The sequence below is a fragment of the Protobothrops mucrosquamatus genome, unplaced genomic scaffold (assembly GCF_001527695.2).
Source record: "Protobothrops mucrosquamatus isolate PMUCROS unplaced genomic scaffold, P.Mucros_1.0 scaffold1268, whole genome shotgun sequence".
Classification (NCBI taxonomy): Eukaryota; Metazoa; Chordata; class Lepidosauria; order Squamata; family Viperidae; genus Protobothrops; species Protobothrops mucrosquamatus.
The window spans coordinates 55,013-78,535 of NW_015387474.1; the positions used below are offsets into that span (position 1 = coordinate 55,013).

Here is a 23,523-nt window from a genome sequence, read left to right on the forward strand (position 1 = left end):
CGGACACGACTTCGCAACTAACAAAAAATACACATCATTTTATAGTCATGAAACATTCATACAAGGAGAGCAATAGTTGTCCGCATCCGTAATATTCCTTAATCTACACAGTGCTAAACAGGAGACAGTGATGAGATGCAGCCATACTGCCTCTTGGACCCTCACAGCCATGACAAACAGAAGCGTGTAACATTAAATAGCCCTTTGGGGAACTCAGCATTACACACATGGGACTCTTTTCTGTCAAAAATTTAAATTTTATCCACTCTTAGCAGGAAAGTCTGGTTTCTGGTCCTTTAGAACTGCATGAAGAAACTCGAGGCAATTCCCTGGATATAGCCGAACTGGACATCCAGTTATGAGGCCTTTGCTGTACTCCTGTAGAGGTTTTGTACGCAGTTACGTGGATTGGGCGCATCTGTTTACCTCTCTTCCGTCATGTTCTCATGATATACTAAATAAATAAATAAAATTCATACAATGTTTTCCTAAAGCAGAGATGGCCAAATTTCTTAGGTTAGAGGCCAGGCCTTTATTCCAGTTACATCTGCACATTATTTTCTGGGAATGGTATGTCTTCCCGGGCAAATCCCATTTCCACATCTATCCTATCAAAAAGGAAAAAAAAACATCTTTCCCCCAAACTGTGCCAACAAAATGTGACAAGTGGCCTGGATTTTGGCAGTGAAATTTCAGATACTTTAGAAGTGCTTCCAGGACGGATTCCATAGAATTGATTGGTCTAATTTTATTCCCATCTGTTCTGAAAGAACAAATAATATGCCATTAACATTTTGAATTTTGGAGGCAAAATCCCAGGACACCGACATAAATGAACTCTTATGAGGCTACTCATCCTAGGGTCCTGTTTGCCAATTTTAACTTGCTTTTTATTAAAGCAGAAAGAAACAATGGCCAACCAACCAGACTTACAATCTTTGGTTGTCAGCGTTAGTCATATACATATACTTTAAATGTGGCTGATCTGTTTCCCATAGGTTTGTTTTTCCTCAGCAGTCCTCACATTAGCATCTCCATTATAGAGGGCAAGTCTTAAAACTTACCACAGCTCCATTCATCGGATTTGTCGGCACAATCTGCTCGCCCATCACACCACGACTTACGGGGTACGCAGTCATGGTTTGCACATGCAATTTCATCCTTCTTGCAAAATGCTGCCATGAAAAATGTAAATTGGGAGAAAACAATCTTTAGAAGCGTAAACAGAGGTCCCCAATCTTTTTGGCACCAGGGACCGGTTTCACGGAAGACCATTTTTCTACGGACCAGGAGGTGGGGGATGGTTTCGATTTTGCTTGTTCGCTTGCCCACTGCTCACCTCCAGCTGTGTGACCCAATTCCTAACAGGCTATGGACCGGGACCGGTCTGCGGCCCAGGGATTGGAGACTCCTGCTCTAGAAAATGCTAAACCTTTACTGAATTGGGAATAGAGTTGTGATTGTGTACAATCGTAACATATTAGGACTGCTGATACCAGGAATGTTGATTGAGTTTACAGAAATATTACAGAATTAAGAAGTTCCAGTCTTTCAGAGACTTTTATTCCTGGTTATGCAAAGCAACGTCTTTCACAGCCAGCTTCATTAGCTACTTAATGCAATTTTAATCACGAATTGTCAACATTCGAGAGAGTCAGAAATGAAAAATAACATTTCATTACTGCATAAACAAATGAAACATTTCAGGAAAAAAGTCATGAAAACCCCTGAATATTCCAACCCTTGAAGCCTTTGTCTAGTGCAGGGATAGGCAATGGTGGGTCTTTTATGACTCGTGGACTTCAACTCCCAGAATTCCTGAGCCAGCATGGGGAAAACTTTGGCCCCTTCATGACTCGTGGACTTCAACTCCCAGAATTCCTGAGCCAGCATGGCTCAGCTTGGAAACCTCTCCCTTTCTCCTCAGCATAGCTGGCTCAGGAATTCTGGGAGCTGAAGTCCACGGGTCATAAAAGAGCCAAGGTTGCCTACCCCTGGTCTAGTGAAACCTCCACAGAACCAAATTCTCTTAAGAGTTCTAATAAACAAAGGTTCTTTAGTCACTGTTTCTTTTGAATGTGCAAAGTGCTTCTAGGGAGCCACACACTGTGACCATGGATAAAATCAGCACCCAACAGTGTGTTGATTGCCTTCTAAGCTTTGTCAAGGAATTAATTAAATGAAGCACAATAAACGCAAATATATGAACTAATAAGACTTGGAATGAAATATATAACTAAAGGGAAGAAACAAAAAATTGAACCTAAAATAAAACAGAAAATAGAAATTCAGAAGACTTTCTTCCAAAATAAACCACAAGAAATGTCAATTCTAAATCTTGCCGAAATGTTTGCATGTATCTCCATGCCTTTCCTACTTCTCACTCTTGCTCAAAAAGTTCAGCTGTAAAAATCTGAATAATGCATTTTAGCCAGATATAAAATAGGTAAAAGCATAATTTATTTTGCTCTCTTCGTTCTGTGGCCATTGAATAAGCAAAGCACGCGAAGTTCATAAAGAATGACAAGAACAGAAAGCTTATCAAAAGTCATTGATATTCAGACAAAAGCATAAGACGAAAGGGAATCTCAGGACAAACGAAAAAGGGAAGGAGACAGATGGCAAAAATGAGAGAAAAGGGGCAAAGTAAAAGCATAGTTATTTAAAAAATTAAGCTAGAAATTAATAAAGTCAAAGACAGAAGACTGCTTAGCATCAAAGGGGAAATGAAATNCGCCCTTCTCCTTACCGGACTCAGGGCGGCTGACAGCCTTATAAAACCAATATTACAGTAAATACCAATTTAAAACCAGATTAAAAGGAAATATTTGCAATGGCCTAATAATTAAAATTTCCCTTAAAAACCCCACTAAAATTCCCTAGGCCAATCCCGCTTGTTGGAAAAGCCATGTCTTTAGGGCGCGGCGGAAGGAAGGAACTAGTGTAGCAGCTACTAAAATAGAAATGCAGGAATACACACATTGTGGAACTTTTGACTTTGTTGACTTAAAATGTGTTTTTGATTTGACATCCAAAGATGGGATACAGAGGACACTGGAGCAAACCTTCACAGATATACAGATGTTGTTGCCTGTTCCATAGTTATGTTAACTTCTGGCTGAAAGTTCTAGAACAGTGATGGCGAACCTTTTAGAGACCGAGTGCCCAAAACCTGCCCCCCCACCCCCATTCCGCCCTGCCACTGGATCACCCACCACCTCCACGGCCTGCCACAGATCACCCAGGCAGCCCAGCGCCATGGCGGCCATGCCCTCCACCCATGCCCTGCAGCATCATCTGTGCGCGAAGGGGCGCAAGGGTCGAGTTTTGTCCCCGGCTACCATGTCCTTGGCTGCGCTGCTTCGTGTGGGCCGCGCCCAGGGGCGACTCTCCTCTGGGGGGGGCTGCTGGTAAGGAGGGGGCCATGGGAGGAGGCGGGGCTGGGGAGACGGTGCATGTGCCCACAGAGAGGGCTCTGAGTGCCGCCTCTGGCACCCGTGTCATAGGTTTGCCACCACTGTTCTAGAACCAAGTGTATCAAGTAATTCCTTCCCAGAAACAAGGCAGAGATGCATTCTAGCTCTTCCTTATATTAGTCAAGCCTCTCTGATTCAATCTTTATCTTCCAACTTTGTAGACCACAACCCATTGTGTTTGGCTGGTCAGTTTGGATAGATGTTCAGGTGAAAGGACATTATCACTTTTAATACCTTGAGAAACAATCTTGAAAATACAAAAAAGGACTTGTTTAGACAAAGGTATTTATTTATGGTATTTATAATATTTTTTTAAAAATCATTGGTTTGCTTCATTTTAATGTTGGTATGGAATTAGATCCAGACAAATTATATTTAGAACAAAACCCGTGAAATCAGTAAGATTGAAAATAAAAGTGACTAAATTCAGATCCAAACTATAACAGATATTAAACTGCAACAACACATAAATGTATTGTCTGAAAGCTTAAAATTAAGCCCGTATCTACAACATATAATCAATTCACATTTCAGATTCTGACAACCAAAATAATTTTTGTGTTGTTCCCCATTTCCACCCCCCAATAATTGCCACGGATTCCTTGGGTGACCTCTAGGCATAATCTAACAAACACTTTTCAATCATATTAATGGGAAAATTCTGTACTAATTTTTTCTGTTAAAATAGATAGGATCTGATTCTGTGCTAATAAACCTTTCGAAATCAGAATGTTAAAGGAAAAAGGAAGTATAGATTTATTTAAAAAACTTAGGCAATAGGTAAGATTGGATGCATTAAAATGGTGAAATGTCAGTAGACAGTGATATCCTAAGACCATTGTTCAATAAACATACGCTGTCTCCGCCATTTGTTTCTAATCAGTCAAACTGGTCTTATAATAAATTCAGTATGAACTTTTGCACAGCTATGTCAGTCATCTGATATTAAATTCTTATTTCGTTACGTGAAGGCTCAGAGCAGATCTATGAAATATTTATATTTTGTCAGATTGCATGGGTTTTTTTTCTTAAAGAAGCTCATTTCAGCATTCAGATGAAAGAATGACCTGTGTTAAGCAGGTCATTCCTAAGTTTTTAAAAAGCATTTTAATAATATCCTTTGATTTCACTTTGCCATAGACTTCCACAGGAGTTAAAACCTTAAAAACAGATTCATTCAAAAGTAGAGTTTCATTTTTAAGTGATTTCTAGAGCATCAAAAAGTCTGAATTTCACAAACATTTGGTTCCGGGTGGAATATATGAAGGTAAATATCATAATTTCTCCACAAAAAATAGCAACTAATGCAGGAGTCCCCAACTCCCAGTCGGTGGAACAGCACCGGTCCACGGCATGCCAGAAACTGGTCCACACAAACAAGCAAAGCCCCATCAGCGGGATGCAGGCAAAACCTCTCTCCATGGAACCGGTCCCTGGTCCCCATAAATTGATAGCTGCTGATATAATCCATTCCTTCAAAAAAATATATCACCAAATAGCACAAGGGAGGGTACCTCGAAGAACCTTTTGTATTATGTTATTTTCCCAAGATGTCAATACTGTTGGAGATGCCACCGGGTCTTTCCACATCTGACCATTAGGACCAATGGTGAGAAACAAGAGGATTGGTAGACAAAGAAATGTCCTATCATTCACCCACTCTTGTGCTTCCCTGCCTTCGACACAAAAATAAGGACTTTCTATCCTCACATATTTCTTCCAAAATCTAGCTTTTACTTCCAATGCAATGAGCAACTATTGGCTTTGCTGACAGTGGGGTGGCCCATAGATAGCACTAGTACTTAGACTTAGATACCGCTTCACAGTGCTTTACATCCCTCTCTAAGCGGTTTACAGAGTCAGCCTCTTGCCCCCAACAATCTGGGTCCTCATTTTACGGACCTCGGAAGGCTGGAAGGCTGAGTCAACCTTGAGACGGTCAGGATCGAACTGACCTGCATTCTAACCACTGTGTCACCACAGCTCTTAGTTGTATCATGGATCTTTTTATCCAGTGAGATATTCTGCTATTTTGTTATTCACTACAGGTAGTCCTCAACGTACGACCACAATTGAGCCCAAAATTTGTGTTGTTGAGTGAGGAATTTGTCAAGCGAGTTTTGCCCCATTTTACGATTTTTCTTGCCATACTTATTAAGTGAATCACTGCAGTTGTTAAATTAGTAACAACTCAGTGAATCTGGCTTCCCCATTGACTTGACTTGTCAGAAGGTTGCAAAATACAGTATGTACACATGACCCCGGGACACTGCAACCAGTCATAAATGTGAGTCAGTTGTGAAGCATCCAAATGTAAATCACATGACCATGGGGATGCTGCAATGGTCGTAAGTGTGGAAAATGGTTGTAAGTCACTTTTTTTCATACCGTTATAACTTGGAAGTGAACTGTTTTAAGTCAAGGACTATCTATATTCTTTTAGCACCCTCTTTATGTTTACGAACTTAGGCACTTATCTTCTATCAAGGACTCTTGCAAATGTCAATGTGGTATCTGCCAGGAGAAAATTGGTTTCAGTGTTAGGATTTAATGTCAAGGTTGATGATAATTAGAAAGCACACCACATAATAAAAAGATTGGTGTCGAATATAAAACATGCTGTACGTGGCAGTATGCGTCAACAAGCTGACTTAAGGGCTTCAAGTTTTTAATCATCAGAGAGCAGGGAGAGAAATGTGAGCTTCGGATATTATTTTAATCCTGAATGGAGAATGCAACATGGAAGATTTAGTTAAGACATTATGGGTGGTTGCAACCTTCCTACGTTTACACTAACTTCCATTATGGGATCCTTCAGAAGTCAAAAACTGAGAGATTAAAACAACTGAGGAACTGGCCTAGCTCATATCACTGCAAAATCTGGAAAGAAAAAGTTGGGGAGACTTGTAAATATTTGTTCCACCTTAACTTGATCTCCAATTCTTTGGCAAAAATGTGGTACAGCAATAGCTGAATTATCCCAGAAGATGCTAGAAATCCTCTTTTTGAGAACTGGCCAGAGGAAAAGTACAGAAAGAGTACAGAGAAGAGCAACAAAGATGATTAGGGGACTGGAGGTTAACGCATATAAGGAACGGCTGCTGGAATTGGGTATGTCTAGTTTAACGAAGAGAAGGACGAGGGGGGACATGATAGCAGTGTTCCAATATCTCAGGGGCTGCCACAAAGAAGAGGGAGTCAAGCTATTTTCCAAGGCGCCTGAGGGCAGGATAAGAAGCAACGGGTGGAAACTAATCAAGGAGAGAAGCAACCTAGAACTAAGGAGAAACTTCCTGACAGTTAGAACAATTAACCAGTGGAACAACCTGCCTCCAGAAGCGGTGAATGCTCCAACACTGGAGGTTTTCAAGAAGAAACTGGACAGACATTTGTCCGAAATGGTATAGGGTTTCCTGCCTGAGCAGGGGGTTGGGCTAGATGACCTCGAAGGTCCCTTCCAACTTTATTTTTAAAAAAATATTAATTGCTGTGCACAGAATGGGCCCTTTCTGTTTCCTAAATGTACTAAAGCTGAAACTTCTTGCAAAAAATATAATTGTATCTTATTTGATAAGCTGGAAGCGACTCTGGGCAGAATACAACAATTAATAAAAACCATATATATATATATTAATTATAAAAATTGAAAATGATTAAAAAGGAAGATACTGTTAAAAATTTTAAAATCTACAAAACACACACAGCCAAGGCAGAAGAACAGTGAACTAAACTTTCAAATTTATAAAAAAACCCTATTATAACAAGGATAAATACAGATAGTCCTCGACTTACAACAGTTCATTTAGTGTCCGTTCAAAGTTACAATGGCACTGAAAAAAGTGACCTATGGCCGTTTTTCAGTTATGACTTTTGCAGCATCCCCTTAATCACGTGATTGTCAGACCTGCCCCAGCTGGTCCCTCAGGAAAGCAAGATCCTTGAATCCATTGAGTTGAATCAAAAGAGCTTTTACTGAGAGAAACTGGATGCAGTAAAGTCCGGCGGAATCTGAAGGTCCCACGCAAAGCAATTCTTTCGGTTTCCTAATCCCAACTCCCCTGATCAGCCCACCGGCAGCCAATGTGATGCCGAGAAGATGTTTTGAGAATGCTGAGGTGCTAGGCAGATAACAGTTCACACTCAGGGTGCGATGGCCTTGGAACCTGGCGAAAACCAGCCGGGAAGAAATCCGTCCCGTCTCCGAAGACAGTCCCCCTCCCTAATTCCCAAGCGAACAGCAGGAGCGGAAAACCCCCAAGCATGCCATTCCCTCCTCAGCACGATGGCAGGACACCAGAGAACGAATGGTGGACCTGACAGTGATCAAAATTCAGATGCTTGGCAACTGGTTCACATTTATGACCTTTGCTGTGTCCCAAGGTCATGTGATCACCCTTTGTGACCTTCTGCCAAGCAAAGTCAATGGGGAAACCAGATTCATTTACCAACCGGGCTGCTAACTTATCAACTGAAGTGATTCACTAAACCACTGTGGTAAGGTCGTAAAATGGGCAAAACTCACTTAACAGAGGTCTCACTTAACAACAGAAATTTGAGGCTCCGTTGTAGTCGTAAATTGAGGACTACCTGTACTGCATCATCATCATCATCATAGATGGTTCTAATCCACAACTGCTTTGTGGTAAGTCTTGCTTCATTCATTTACCACAGTTCTCTTCATCACTGTCGTCTTCACAATCTGCTTGTCCATCACATCTTCTGGACGTCAAGATGCATCTTCCCGAACGACATTTGAAGTGATTTGGTGAGCACTCTGCCAGGAAAAATACAAAAAGCAATCATTTAATACTCACTGCTGTGCTGAAGGGTTTATGCAAGCTATAAGAGAAAAAAAGAGAGAAAGCAGCATCCTTCAGATCATTCTGAAATGTCAGAAAACTCCTCCCAGTAACTTGAATTCTGAGACTTATCCATCTGGCCACTCTCAGTGTATATAACCATTTATTACTTTATTAATTAAAAAAAGCACTTTGCTTTTCCTGCTCTAGAGATGGTGATGTAAGTGTTAAGAATAAAACTTTGGCAGCTACGTGCCTCTTTGTTTCAACTTACCATTAGAGTAAGGATTGGTTAAGATTTGGTTAAGATGGAGAAATGAAACCTCTATGATTCCGCTGAAGACCGTGTGACAGCCTGAAACCTTTCCAAGGACACTGTAGCAGGTGTGGAGAGGAAGCAGACGGTTCCCATAATAAAGTGAAATTGTTTACATGGACTACGTTAGACGGTGAGGGTTGGGTCGGAGATATTATTGTTTAATTCTATGAACTGGTCTCTGGGAACCTCAGAGTTAGTTTTGCTTCGACATTACCATGCCGTGTATTCAATAAACAGTATGATTTTCAGAAACGGAATGAACCTGGACTTTTATTGGGCTCCTCAACCTGGATGTTGACAGTAAGCTTTGGTGATATTACTAGAAGGAGCAACATCTTAGTAGGACATTCTACTAGCTTCTGCTGCAATCTCTACGTTTTTCAAATGGAGTTTTCTTTACAGCTTAGGTCTGGAATGTTTAACTATCTAAAGTACAGGGTGCAACCTGTAAAACAGCACAAAGATAGTCTCAGGATAGCTAAAAATCAGAACATATAATAACCCACAAAAAAAACCTCAGAAATAAGCTCATTATAAGATGTTCGACATTAAACATTGAATCTTAAAGTTGAAAGCTACATTACTGTAAGAATCAAAGAAAACAATTATTTTGCACCCTCCCAGATATCTTTCTTAATTAAAGGGTTGCATTGTTTAATTTTAATACAAACTTAGTGGAGTTAGAACTATAAAAAATTCTATAAGCAGAGATATTCTTTTTTTCTGATTCTAAAAAAAACAGCTTGAGAACTTGTGAGTTGTGTTTCCTTAAAGGTTTTTATTGTATGTGAGACTGGGAGAAATTGGTAGACTGCATCCATTTAGGACAATGAAATAACAAATGAATGAGGACAATCCCAGTTAGCTGGCCTAGTTCTACATATAATTATGTTCATTTATTTCTTGGCATTGCTGCCTTAAAGGTTAAATGGCACAAATATGGGGCTTCAGTAAGAGATTTGGGGTGCCATTTAGCAAAATAAAGTAAAAGATGAATCATGCAATTCAGACCCAACTCAACTTTAGAAGAACAAATAAACCATAACACTCTAGTATAACTTCATTTTATTGCACTGAGACTTTCGGTGTGTGAAGAGAGAAACTAACTTGCTCATAAATTATCATGGTAATCATTATGCTTAATGACATTAGTACATTTCACACTATTTTTCTTCTTTAACAAATGGATAAGCATTATTTGAATGTATTAAACCTACGTCCACCAGTTACTTTCTCATGTAGGGTAATTACCACAATTACCACAGTTGCATTTTCTAATTAAGTAAACTTCATTTTATTCTCTTATTTTATATAGTATCTGACTGGAGAGAGAAAAATTTAAGCACCAGGTAATCATTGCTCTCCTACAAGATGGAAATATTTATTACTGATTAAGTTAATCAAGGAGAGAAGCAACCTAGAACTAAGGAGAAACTTCCTAACAGTGAGAACAATGAACCAGTGGAACAGCTTGCCTTCAGAAGTTGTGGATGCTCCATCATTGGAGGTTTTTAACAAGAGACTGGACAGCCACTTATCTGAAATGCTATGGGGGTCTCCTGCTTGAGCAGGAGGTTGGACTAGAAGACCTCCAAGGTCCCTTTCAACTTTGCTATTCTGTTAAAAGTTGAGAAATACAAATAACCTTCTACATTGTCATCAGGCATCAGGCAAGTTCGATTGTCCGAATTTTCTTCCGGGAACTGAGCACAATCAGTATCCTCCGGCCACTGTAAACCCACAATTCCAAGAACAGATTCACAACGTTCCTTGGACTGCTTACAAAGAGTCCTGAGAAGATCAAGAGGAATGAAGGGAGGGGGAGAGAGGGAAAGAAAGAGAGTGGGAAATAGGTTAAAAAAAAACCTTACATAACCACAAATATTCACATACACATAAAGCAAATCCCACTGAAACCAGACAATTTAGACGTCATATGGTAGAAAACTATGTATTAACATACACAGTGGGTGCATATTATGATACAGGCAGTCCTCGGCTTACAAAGGAAATTGGGACCAAAATTGCCATTGTCAAGCAATGCGGTCATAAAAGCGTGACATCACGTGACTGCATTGTTTAGTAACAGAACTTCTAGCAGTCCCGTTTCCCTTGGTTAAGAGAGGACCACATGGGTTGTTAAGCATGGGCCAAACGTTGCCACAACTTCTAATTTTGTGCCAGCTTCTCCACTGACTATTTGTTGAAAGCCAGCAGGGAATGCCAGAAATTGTGATCACTTGACCACAGATCACTGCAACATCTTAATGGCGAGCCGGGTGCCAACCATCTGGATCAGAACCACGTGACCGGAAGTTGCAACAAATTGTGGGATCAACTAGTTCTATAAGCAGAGATATTCTTTTTTTCTGATTCTAAAAAAAACAGCTGGAGAACTTGTGAGTTGTGTTTCCTTAAAGGTTTTTATTGTATGTGAGACTGGGAGAAATTGGTAGACTGCATCCATGTAGGACAATGAAATAAATGAATGAGGACAATCCCAGTTAGCTGGCCTAGTTCTACATATAATTATGTTCATTCATTTATTTCTTGGCATTGCTGCCTTAAAGGTTAAATGGCACAAATATGGGGCTTCAGTAAGAGATTTGGGGCGCCATTTAGCAAAATAAAGTAAAAGATGAATCATGCAATTCAGACCCAACTGACCGGAAGTTGCAGCAAATTGCGGGATCAACTAGTTCTAATAGTTGTGTTTTGTTTTGTTTATTTCAGAGCGAAAATAACATAGCGTGTTACCTGCATGGTGGGATACGTTCATTTGTTTGAAAATCACATTTTGGCACCAAGATGGTACAGGCAAAAAACATCAGGTATTTATAACAGTTAGTCTGGACCAAGGCTGGGAAGAGAGAAGACTCCCAACTAATAGAGGCTTCCTTCTGTGTCCGATGGCCTAAATAGTTGGGGTAGTGAGTATAATTGTATGGTAGGTTCAGGCACAATTCCAGGGTAATGTGTTCACACTGACCTGGGCAAAATAAAACAGAAATTGATTTAATAATGCAAAAACAATTACTCTAGACCTGTGGTTGCGAACCTGTAGCACGCAGAGCCCTCTCTGTGGGCACGCGTGCCATCGCCCCAGTCCTAGGCCTTCAGCTGGGTTTTATAAAACCCTTTCGCTTTAGGCCTCCGCCGCCATGTGCAAAAAAAAAAGGTTCAATCAATCAATTTCAACTTCTTGTGGGGGAAAAAAAAGTCTCGCAAATATGGAATTGATTGATTGAACTTTTTAGTCCCACCCAGTCTGCCGTTACCACCAAAGTCCACGCCCACCCAATGGGCCAAGCCCACCCACTTGGCCACAGCCATGCCCACCCGGCACCCTACGATACATAAGTGGGTTTTGGGTTGCAGTTTGGGCACTTGGTCTCTAAAAGGTTTGCCATCACTGCTCTAGACTTATATGATAGTTACAAGAGTCATAGTTTATACAAGAAATCTTACAAAAATGAAACCTGCCTAGAAATTATTTTCTCTTTGATGCAATGAATTTTCCTACACCCCACCCTATATACATAAGGACCATCACTAGAGAAACTACAAAGTAAGAAAAATGGATACATATATTGAATTCTAGTGTGTGTTAACTTCAGTTTCTTGCTTGAACCAGATAGTTTAAATTAACAAGGGTGCAGATTCAGAGAGCATCTGACCGTTCATTCTTCCATAATGTATTTTGAGAAACTATGAAACAAGGAAAGCCCAGTTGGAAGAAAGGACAGGAAGCACATGAAAATAAAAACTTGGAAAGGATACACACAAACAATGTGTCTTTTTTACATGCAGTAACATGTGACACTTTGTTTTTTTGGGTCTGATCGAATCAAAACGTTTTTGTTTACATGATACATGACAATTGATCCTCACAAATAACTAAACGTATTTTTTTTGAAGTGCGCCATTGTCAGTAATAAAAACACAAAGGCTACTAGAAAAAGTGTACAGAAAAGGCAACAATTCAAAAAGCAATACTTTGTGATGGAACTTGCTGATATGGCTAAATTTGATTTTTTTGATCAGAGAAAAGACAATATCTATGTTTATTGCTCCGACTTTTGGAAAATCTCTAAAAAAAAATGCACTTTGTCTTTTGTTACTTGAATACCAAATACCAAGACTATTAATCTCTCCTCTCTAATATCCTTCTTCTCTGAATACTATATTGGCACCTAATTCTCTATTTAAATATCAACGTACATTAATATTTACGACATTTCTTCTTACTTTTGACGAAGAAAGAAAAAAAATCTTTTCTGTTTTTTCCTTCTTTTAGCTTTTTTGATTTCTTTCGTTTCCTTTTCTTTTTTTGTAATTTATATTAGTTTGTATTAGTTTTTAATTTTCCTTTTTAAAAAAAAATCTTTTATAAAATCAGAAAGCAATGTGCTACTTACTGCAATCCACTTGGCTGCTATTCGTGTCACAGAGAGGAGACTGGCTACAAGAATCAGGACAGGAAGTTGAATTACATTTCTGACCTCTTGCATGGCATAATCTTTGGCCTAGAACAACAACAACAAAAAAGACCAAAATCTTATCTCTATCGGTGAATTATATAATAAGAACACAATAGCCATCTGTCTTCCAAAATTCTGTTCATTGTCACAAGCTATAGTCTTTAAGAAGGAAAAATTCTATGCCTTTTCTCATTTCCTGGCTATGATTACTTCTAATTGGTTGTTATAGATCAGGGGTGTCAAACTCAATTTCATTGAGGGCCGCATCAGCATTGCGGTTGCCCTCGGGGGACCGGGCGGGTGTGGCGAGGGTGGGTGCGGCCTACTGGGTGGGCGTGGATGGAGTGGGTGTGGGCTACTGGGTGGGCATGGCCAGCTCTACATCATTCGCGTCAAGGGGGCCTGTGGGGGCCTGGGCAGGAGTGGGACAGATCTGAGGGTCTCTGTCAGAAGGGGGTGGGACCAGGGCAAGCGCCAAGGCATGGTCCATTTCTTCATTCCTCACAAAGGGTGACACCTCCCCAGCATGCACCCAGGGGGCGGAGCCAATGCGACAGGGGCTGGTTCCTCGCTGTTTCTAGAAGGCCTTGTGGAGCTAAGACTGAATGCGTTTCAGCATAGATGGCCACCACAAAATTGCACATTGGCTCCCGGGCCTGGGCCAGGGCCAAGGCAGCGGGGGCCGTTCCCTCACTGTTTCCAGGATGGCTTCGCGGGCCACATGAAACCACTTCGCGGGTCGCATCCGGCCCCCGGGCCTTGTGTTTGACACATGTCTGCAAACAAAAAACATATACTAGATATTCCTTTTGTAAACTTTATTCTTCTTCTGCAATAACGCAGTTTATCTGGATCCAAGTTACCTGAGGAACCATCTCGCCCCAATGGGATTGGCCCATCCCACCCCAGTAGAAGGGACATGTTCCGGTGGGGTGCAGGAGAAGAGTTTTTTTCTGCCATGGCTTCTACCCTCTGGAACAGTGATGGCAAACCTTTTAGAGACCGAGGGCCCAAATTGTAACCAAAACCCACTTATTTATCTCCGGGAGCCAGGTGGGCGTGGCCCACTGTGTGGGCATGGCTGCGGTGGTCACGGCAGACTGGGTGGGCATGACCGGGGTGAATGTGGCCACCTTGATGTTGCTCATGGTGGGGGCCAGGCAGGGTTGGGGGAGTTCCAGGGGGTCTCTGGTGGGTGGGGCAGCCGGGTGAACCGGTTGTTAAATTATTTGAAACCCACCACTAGTCACTTCCAAAGGCCATGTGCTCGCTCGCTTGGTGCCCACCATCGCTTCCAAAGGCCGCTCACTCACTCTTCTGCCAAAACCTGCTCCTTTTATATGTTCCCTTTTCCCTGCCCAGCTCTTGCAGCTGTTCCCGGACTCTGCGCGTATGGAGAGGGGGAGGGGAGCAGCCCGGGCCCATGTCCCAATGTCTGGGACGATGGCGTGGGTGCCCACAGAGAGGGCTCTGAGTGCCACCTCTGGCACGCGTGCCGTAGGTTCGCCACCACTGCTCTGGAACATTCTGCCCCCCTCAAAGTGAGATCCATCCCATCCTCTTGTTCTTCTGGAAGAGCCTTTAATCCTGGTTCTGCCAATTAGCTTGTGGTCCTGACTGGAGATGGCTAATGGATTAAGAGAAGATTCTATCTCCACTCTATTTTCTATGGAGATTCTCAATCATCCAGTCATGGTTGTCCCAAAGATGCTTTTTCAAAAGGCAACTGGACTTTCTTTTTTTTTCCTTGAAGACGTTTCGCTTCTCATCCAAGAAGCTTCTTCAGTTATTAGTTTTCTTGCAGATGTTTCATTACCCAAACTAGGGAACATCATCAGCACTGATGATGTTGCTTACTTATTTTGGTAATGAAACATCTGCAAGAAAAAAAAACCAGAGAGTGCCAAGGACCCCTCAAGAAACATTGGATGGAACTAGTTTTCTACTCAGCTTGTAATCTACCATCTCTTTGGCTTAATATCTTGGAAGAAAATGTTGATTTTTCCAATGCTAATGTTTTGATGGGATTTCAATCAGCATGCGATGCTAAGGTACAACAGTCTACATCAGAGGTCTTCAAACTTGGCCTTTTTATGACTTGTGGACTTCAACTCCCAGAATTCCTCAGCCAGCTATGCTGGCTAAGGAATTCTGGGAGTTGAAGTCCACAAGTCATAAAAGCGCCAAGTTTGAAGACCCCTAGTCTACATCTTCTACGGGACCCATTAATATCTAGCACAATGCATTAATCAAAGCATACATTCCACTACTGTAGTATTTGCTACTTAGGATGGAAGTTGTCTCTGGATAAAGGGAAATTCTGGATAAGAATTTCACTGTCATGGACAGGAGAATATAGTAGATTTAAATTTGTTCGATGTCTCACTTCTCCAATGTAAGAATCCACTAAATTGGATTATCTTCTGAGCTAAGGCCTAGAACGAGCAATTTTGTTGCTAAATTGAGGCTACATTGAGTAGGGCAGTTGAGTTATTTGCCCCAAAATGTCAACTCTCAGAGTTCTTTTAGGAAAAATATTGTCTTAAATATCAAACAAAAAGAGGTTCCTCTTTTTAATAAGAGCAGATCTTTTATTCCTACCATAACTGTGTTATGCTTTGTCCACAGGAAATGTTTATTCAAGCATCCCGTATAGGAATATGTAAAGTAAACGGTTTACACACAGGTGTTTATTTTGCATAGTAAGATAAAGTAGAACTGAAATCCGATATATTTTCTGAAAAGAGATACTCTTAAGGAGTGACGACTATTTTAAATAAGGTACTATTGGTCTTTATTTAAAAAAACCTTTTCTTTTGTGTCTCTCATAAATAGTAGAGTACTACAACCATGGCAGCAATACAAAGGAGACCTCCTTCAAACATCACAAGGTAAGAAAATGTATTTTTGTACTGCTTCAAAAGAGTTTGAACACTGAAGACAAAATAAGCGCTCTGCAAATATCGTACAGTGAAAAATGTTCCTGTTGTTGTTGTTTCTGCCATCCCATCCCTACACACCCACTTCCAAGAACGCGTAACAAAATGTTCCAGGAAAACATTTGTTAGGTTGGTCTAGATATACTGTATGGATGTGGGAATTGATGGCTGTTGAGTCTTGCAAGTAGACTTTGTTTGTTTTAGCCCAGGGCCCGCATAAATGAGCCTCATCCAAGCATGAAACCAAGAAAGGTGGTACAGCAGTAACTTCTGCAGATAGAACTATACAAATTGCTTACCAGTTCTCTCTGAACAGGGTTTTTTTTTTCTCTGACACATGCTGATGCCCTTTATTCAAGAATAGCATGAGTTACCAATCCTCCTGGGAAATTCACTAGGCAGATATCAAAATTCAGTACAGTATAACTAACTTCAATTTATTTAAGCACTTCATTAAGAGGAAAAGGTAAAACAGGGTTAAGGAGATGTGGAACAAAAGTGCAAATGTGATAAATACATGTTAAGAATGTCTATGGAGATTCACAGTCATTCAGGACATGGTTGTCCCAAAGCTGCTTTTGGGCATATGTGTCCATCAAGCTGAACGTAAATAGTGAAACAGACTGATGAAATATATGATTCTGGACATTTCAATCTTAGTGTATATAATTATACTACTTTATAATGCCTTGGTAAGGCCACACTTAGAATACTGTAGAATACTGTATCCAGTTTTGGTCACCGCGATGTAAAAAAGATGTTGAGATTCTGGAAAGAGTGCAGAGAAAAGCAACAAAGATGATTAGGGGACTGGAGGCTAAAACTTACAAGGAACGGTTGCTGGAATTGGGTATGTCTAGTTTAATGAAGAGAAGGATGAGGGGGTGACATGATAGCAGTCTTCCAGTATCTAAGGGGTTGCCACAAAAAAGAAAGGATCAAGTTATTCTCCAAAGTTGTCCTCCAAAGCAGGACAAGAAGCAACAGATGGAAACTAATCAAGGAGAGAAGCAACCTGGAACTAAGGACAAATTTCCTGACTGTTAGAACAATTAATAGTGGAACAACCTGCCTCCAGAAGTTGTGAATGCTCTAACACTTGAAGTTTTTAAGAAGAAATTGGACAACCACTTGTTTGAAATGGTGTAGAGTTTCCTGCCTGAGCAGGGGGTTGGACTAGAAGACCTCCAAGGTCCATTCTATTCTATTCTATTCTATTCTATTCTATTCTATTCTATTCTATTCTATTCTATTCTATTCTATTCTATTCTTCTGTTCTACTCTACTCTACTCTACTCTACTCTACTCTAATTGGATCAGATATGTTGTGTAGTATTGCTGCCATGGATTCTTTAGCTAGTTTTGGATCTATGGATGTACAGAGTGCTGAGACATTGAATGAAATCATAATGTCATTTTCTGCTTTTAGGTCTTTGATTATAGAGGGGTGTCATAGAATATTGTCTCCCCTCTATGAGCTGTGAGTCATGGGAGCAATACTATACAACATCCCCAACCTAGCCAAATACACATTGGTACTTTGTTCAACACTGGAAGAATACAATCCAGACAACACCTAACTTAGAACTTAAACTTGGAGAATGCACAGCGATGGCAAAACTAAGAGCATATATAGAAAGCAGAAAATTAAATTTAACCAAGAATGTTTCCCATATATACAATATATCAGGCAGCTTGGTAAACCTAACCACCTATTGTCTGGATTTCAAGGGGGCCTAAATGCTAACAAGTACCATAAATCAGCAAATGCATTAAAAGAGGCGAGACAGAAATCAATAGTTTTTCCCCTTCTTTTCTTTCTTTTTGTTAAAATTATTATTACCTTCTTTTGCATTTTGGGCATTTTAACTTTTAAGTACTTTAACTTTTGTTAAACTGCTTTGTCTATTTATTATTTCCTTTTACCAATATATATATACACAGAGACACACACAGCAGAAATACAATGAAGAACTTAATTCAAGACTGAAGTTCAAGACTGAAATTACTGTCGTATAACTAATAATTTGGTGCGATAGTAGTTCTTTCTTTTTTTATCTTATAGTCAACTTTGGATGGGAAGTTAAATATAATTATATAATTGTAATATGACATCCCGAATAGCAATTGATACTGACAGAATATTTACTATTTTCTTTTTTTTAAAAAATTTCAATATTTTAAGCTTTTTAAATTAACAGAAAGTTAATACTTTTAATCGTAGAAACAACAATGCACTGAAAGGTATTGAAATAATATGGTGATATCATAGGATAAAAGAAACAAAGTGGGCAGGGGAGAAATGGCAAGACAGATTTACTCTAAAACAACAACAACACCCCGTATTGACAAGAAGGAACAAATCAAAACAACGGTACGTAGAAAAATAGTGACTCTCCGCAGAAATATTATAAGACTCCAAACCCATATGATGTTCTCACAAGGTATTGTGTTCTGAGTTATAAAGCACCTGAACACTGGGGTATTTATCAAACGAACCATCTCAGCCACCATCCTCAAAAGAACCCATAGAACAAAAGAAATACAATTTTCCAAAGGAAGCTCTCAGATCTTTTCTCCAGAGGTTTAAGCAAGGAATGACACAAGTCTGCCCTTACTTCCACCGCAGTTTTCTTCATCGCTTCCATCCTTGCAATCCTTGTCTCCATCACACTGGAAAGCACTAGGGACACACTGACCATTTCTGCATTCCACCAGTCCTTGGCTATGGCAGGCTGGAAACAAGAAGAGGTTCTGATCACTTGACAGACTTTCCATTTCTTATAAATTACAACGAGTTACTTCATTCATATAGGGCAGGGGGGTAGGCAACCTCGGCTCTTTTATGACTCGTGGACTTCAACTCCCAGAATTCCTGAGCCAGCATAGCCAAGGTTGCCTACCCCCGATATAGGAATATGACAGAAAACCTACAAATACAAAATAGGATTAAAAATAGGATGTTTCTGTTACACTGTTGAAATAATGAGGAAATAAGCAAAGGGCCAGTTTGGTGTAGTGGTTAAGCACCGGGCCAGGAACCAGGTGACTGTGAGTTTCTAGACCTTAAGCATGAAGCCAGCCAGGTGACTTTGAGCCAGTACTGGGAAGGGCCAGCTACTTCCAAAATCTTGCCAAGAAAACTGCAGGGACTTGTTCAGGCAATTTCCAAGAGTCAACACTGATTCAAAGGCATACACACAAACAAAGGACCACCATAGAGCCACAGGTTTGGAAGAGGTCTACATAGTATGTAGTAACGTTATACTACTAAGATAATTTAGCAAATATAAACTTCATACTGAAATGGATACTTTTGGATAATGCTGGATGAGGTACTTCACATACGATTCGCAAGAAAATCTACCAAATATGAAGATACTACACTTAAACACTCTGTTATCAAAGCACAAAGTATCAACTAACTTACAACAATTGACTTCATCTGATTTGTCTAGGCAGTCAGGATCACCGTCACAGATCCAATCCATTGTTATGCATCTCCCATTTCCACACTGATGCTGAGTAACTGGATTACAATCTTTAATAGACAACATTGATAAACACAGACAATATTTCTTCATTACTTAATATATAACTGGCTAGCAGGATATTAACTTAAAAAATGCTCTTCCTTTTTTCTCAGCATTGTAAGTGTAATAATTAAGAACACGTTGCAGCAATGTTGACCAGAATTCAGAGGATTGTTTTAGCTATATCTAATTTTCAGTTTATTTTCCAGACTCAACGTAATATTAAAATGCCTTTGTTACAAAAGCGGTGGTGTACAAAGAAAATCTATACAAAATGTTTTACAGATGGCACTTAACACTGGGGAGGTTAGCAAAAATGTTGAAAAACGTATCTAGCAACTGTTGGAAATGTAGTCAAAAACCCAACTTTGGTGGACATGCCCCAAAGCCAAAAGATTCTGGTCAAGAATACATATATGGTTAGAGAAAATTACTAAAAAACATATAGATTTTAAGCCAGAATTATTTTTGTTAGGCATAACTGTAGGAAACTATGAGAAAGAGTGTATATATCTAATTTTACATGTATTAACTGCAACGAGAATTGTATTCGCTCAACACTGGAAAAATGAAACTTTACCAACGGAAGAAGAGTTAATTAAAAAATGTTTAGATTGTGCAGAAATGGATAGATTGACACTGAAAATAAAAGAGAAAGAAGATTCAGTATATTTTAGAACACGGATACCTTTTATCAATGGCTAGAAAAACGAGGTAGAGAGAAAGGAATGTAACATGTATTAGTAAGTTAAATATTGGAAACCCAGACAATATGTTGCTGATAAAATATTAAGTAAATTATATATAATATTAAAATGCTTGTCCCAACCTCAAAATACCTTATTTTCAAAGTTGCTGAGTTTTCTAATATTATTATTTTTCAAAGTGCTTTGTATTATTTTTAAAAGCATCATTCATGCTTGCTAATCTGGTCTTTGAAAAACAAACTGCTTAATCCCCTACAGTACTGTCTGTACTCGTGCTTGTTTTTTATCCTTTACAAGTAACAGCACCTTGGATCAAAATTGCACCAGGAAATAGTATATATGGAATTGCAAACATAACAGAAAGAAAAAGAGTTTGGGAGACCCAGTTGTAAGTACGGAACTTCTTACTGTAGATTATTTTAAGTGAACTATAAGATATGAAGAACTACAATATAGTTCCCCCTATCAATGTATTTTCCATGTTAGAAGAGGCATCTCTTTTTTGGCAAATGTTTATGGTACAAAGTCTAGCAGGATAAAAGAGGCTGTATCTTTATTTCTTCAGGAAACAATATACTGTATATTATTAAATAGTGGAAGCAGGAAAAGCTGCTTGATCCTGATCCAAATCCTGCTCAACTATGTAAGACATATACTGATTTTTACTTGTTTATTCCTCCATTGCTGAACATTTATAATGTGGATATTCTGAATAAAGTCTTTCCAATTTCCTTTAATGAGGCATATATACATGGTAACTATTCTCCTGATTATGCAAGTTATGGCTGATTTCCAGGTCGAAAGCTGATGCCAAAATGATTACAATCAAGATTACCTTTGTTTATCTATTCTGCTCAATCCAATTTCATAAAAAGGCCACAGGTTTTACATATTAAATTACTAATTGAGTATGTAGATGAACATTCAGAAAAACTGAGATTAACAACGATAATCTTGTTAGTTGTAGTAAAGGCGCTTTGTCTGATCCAATGGAAAATTCTGGAACAAGGAAATTGGAATAAAGATGTTTTTAATTAACTGGACTAAAATATGGTTCCCTTCAAACAGGGTTATTATAAATGAAATTATAACCTGTCAAGATACTTTATGGAAGTCATATATTCTTTATCTCCTCTTCTGCCTAATTTGATATTGGTCTCATTGGCTTGACAAGAAGAAACTGAAGGGAATTCTAAATATAAAAGTCTCCTAGGATTAGTGCATTTTATGATATTTCTTACGGTTGTAGAGTATCTATATAAATTTGTATAGGCCAGGGGTAGGCAACCTTAGCTTTTTTATGACTGGTGGACTTCAACTCCCAGAATTCCTGAGCCAGCCATGCTGAGGGGAAAGGGAGAGGTTTCCAAGCCGAGCCATGCTGGCTCAGGAATTCTGGGAGTTGAAGTCCACGAGTCATAAAAGAGCCATAGGCCTCTCCATTGAGACTTGAATAGTACGCAGAGAACATGAAGAACAAGCTTAAACCTTTTGATCTGTATGATCATATAGTGCTAATTCTTGCTTCTGTGCCAGTTCTTGGCTCCTGTCTGCTCCAGAATTGAATCTGGAAAAAGGGAGCTGCGATTTTTAGAACAAGCATAGCTTTCTGTGGTACTGCGTATCATTTAACAGTGCCCGTATCCCGCTCTTTTGGGATTAAACCACTTCCTCCAAGTTTTTAAAATACGTTTTTCCTTTACCACAGTTCTGTTCGTCACTAAGATCTCCACAATCATCATAACCATCACAAACGAAGGTGTAATTGATGCATCTTCCCGTGTGGCAGCGAAAAAGCTCTTCACTGCAATCTGCAAAACAGAAATATATATATATTTACAAAAACTTTGAAGTAAGAAAGTCCATTTGCCCCAAGCGAAATGTTAACTCATTTCTGCTATTTTACGAAATTATTAGATAACGTTTGAAAGTAACGCTCGTTTCATTCTTTCAACAGCATAACTAACAAGTAAAGTTTGAAACTACAATAAAAAGGAAAAAAGCTTCAACTTCTACTGCTTTTCATAGGGATGCTATATACTTGACGGTTAATTATTGAAGCTAAATACAGGTAGTCCTTGACATCTGACCACAGTGGAGCCCAACATTTCTGTTGCTAGGCGAGACAGCTGTTAAGTCCATTTTGCCTTGTTTTACGACCTTTCTTGCCACAGTTGTTAAGTGAACCGCTGCAGCTGTTAAGTTAGTAACACGGTCATTAAGTGAATCCGACTTCCCCATTGACTTTGCTTGTCAGAAGCTCGCAAAAGGTGACGTCACAAATATGAGTTCTTTGCCAAGCATCCGAATGTAAATCACATGACCGTGCAATGGTCACGTGTGAAAAATGGTCATGGGTCACTTTCTTCAGTGCCACTGTAACTTCGAACGGTCACTAAACCAACTGTTGTAAGTTGAGGACTACCTGTACAACAAAGGTAATGTTAGTACTCCTAGTTTGTGCTTCTCGTCTGGACTACTCTGAAGGGCTGACATCTCTATTCTGGCACTTTAGGTAACTTACTGCAATGTATTTCATCACTCCAGTCATCACAATCATTAAAGCCATTGCACTGCAGAATCCTTGGGACGCAAACCCCACTTCTGCACAAGAAGCTGTCCTCTTCTTCACAAAATACTGAAAAACCAAAAACAAGGGACAGGATAAGAGATTTTCTTAGACTGAAAACCAAAAGTACATCCCAACATTCCTTTAAAAGGGCGTTAGATAACCACAAACTCCCAACTGTTAGCAAAGATAAGGAAGACTACAGAACAAATTGAATATTAACTAATAGAAGTTGCCATCACATCTTCAGTAATGCCCTACTCTGAATATTTCAATCTCTGGGTACATGTGATAGTGGAATAACGAATTGGATGAAGACCAATGGCATTTAACACTGGGCCCTAGCTAACAAAATGAAATTCAATGGAGAAAAAAGTAAGGTTTTACACTTAGGCAAGAAAAACCAAAGGTACAGGTGCAGACTAGGATGACCTATGGCACGTGTGCCAGAGGCGGCACTCAGAGCCCTCTCTGTGGGCACGCATGCCGTTGCCCCACCCTGCCTCCCTGTGGCTCCCTCCCTACCAGCAGCCCCCCTGCCCCCGGGCGCGGCCCACGCAGAGCAGTGCAGCCAAGGATATGGCAACCGGGCAGCAGGGGCAAGACTCTATCCTTTCGCCCCATTGTGTGCAGATGATGCTGCGGGGCGCAGATGGAAGGCGTGGCCACTATGGCACTGCAGGGCCTCCTGGGCGATCTG

At 39.9% G+C, this 23,523-nt stretch overlaps 1 protein-coding gene across 1 annotated transcript in view; it reads right to left on the reverse strand.

Annotated features, from left to right (window-relative positions):
• Positions 1-23,523, reverse strand: part of CORIN (corin, serine peptidase) — an 85,831-nt gene that overhangs the window by 14,627 nt on the left and 47,681 nt on the right. Inside the window, 9 exon segments of the mRNA XM_029285094.1 lie at positions 1,065-1,175; positions 8,110-8,250; positions 10,240-10,385; positions 11,352-11,583; positions 13,013-13,120; positions 18,633-18,749; positions 19,445-19,555; positions 21,958-22,065; positions 22,779-22,892. Coding sequence (XP_029140927.1) covers positions 1,065-1,175; positions 8,110-8,250; positions 10,240-10,385; positions 11,352-11,583; positions 13,013-13,120; positions 18,633-18,749; positions 19,445-19,555; positions 21,958-22,065; positions 22,779-22,892 — 1,188 coding nt within the window.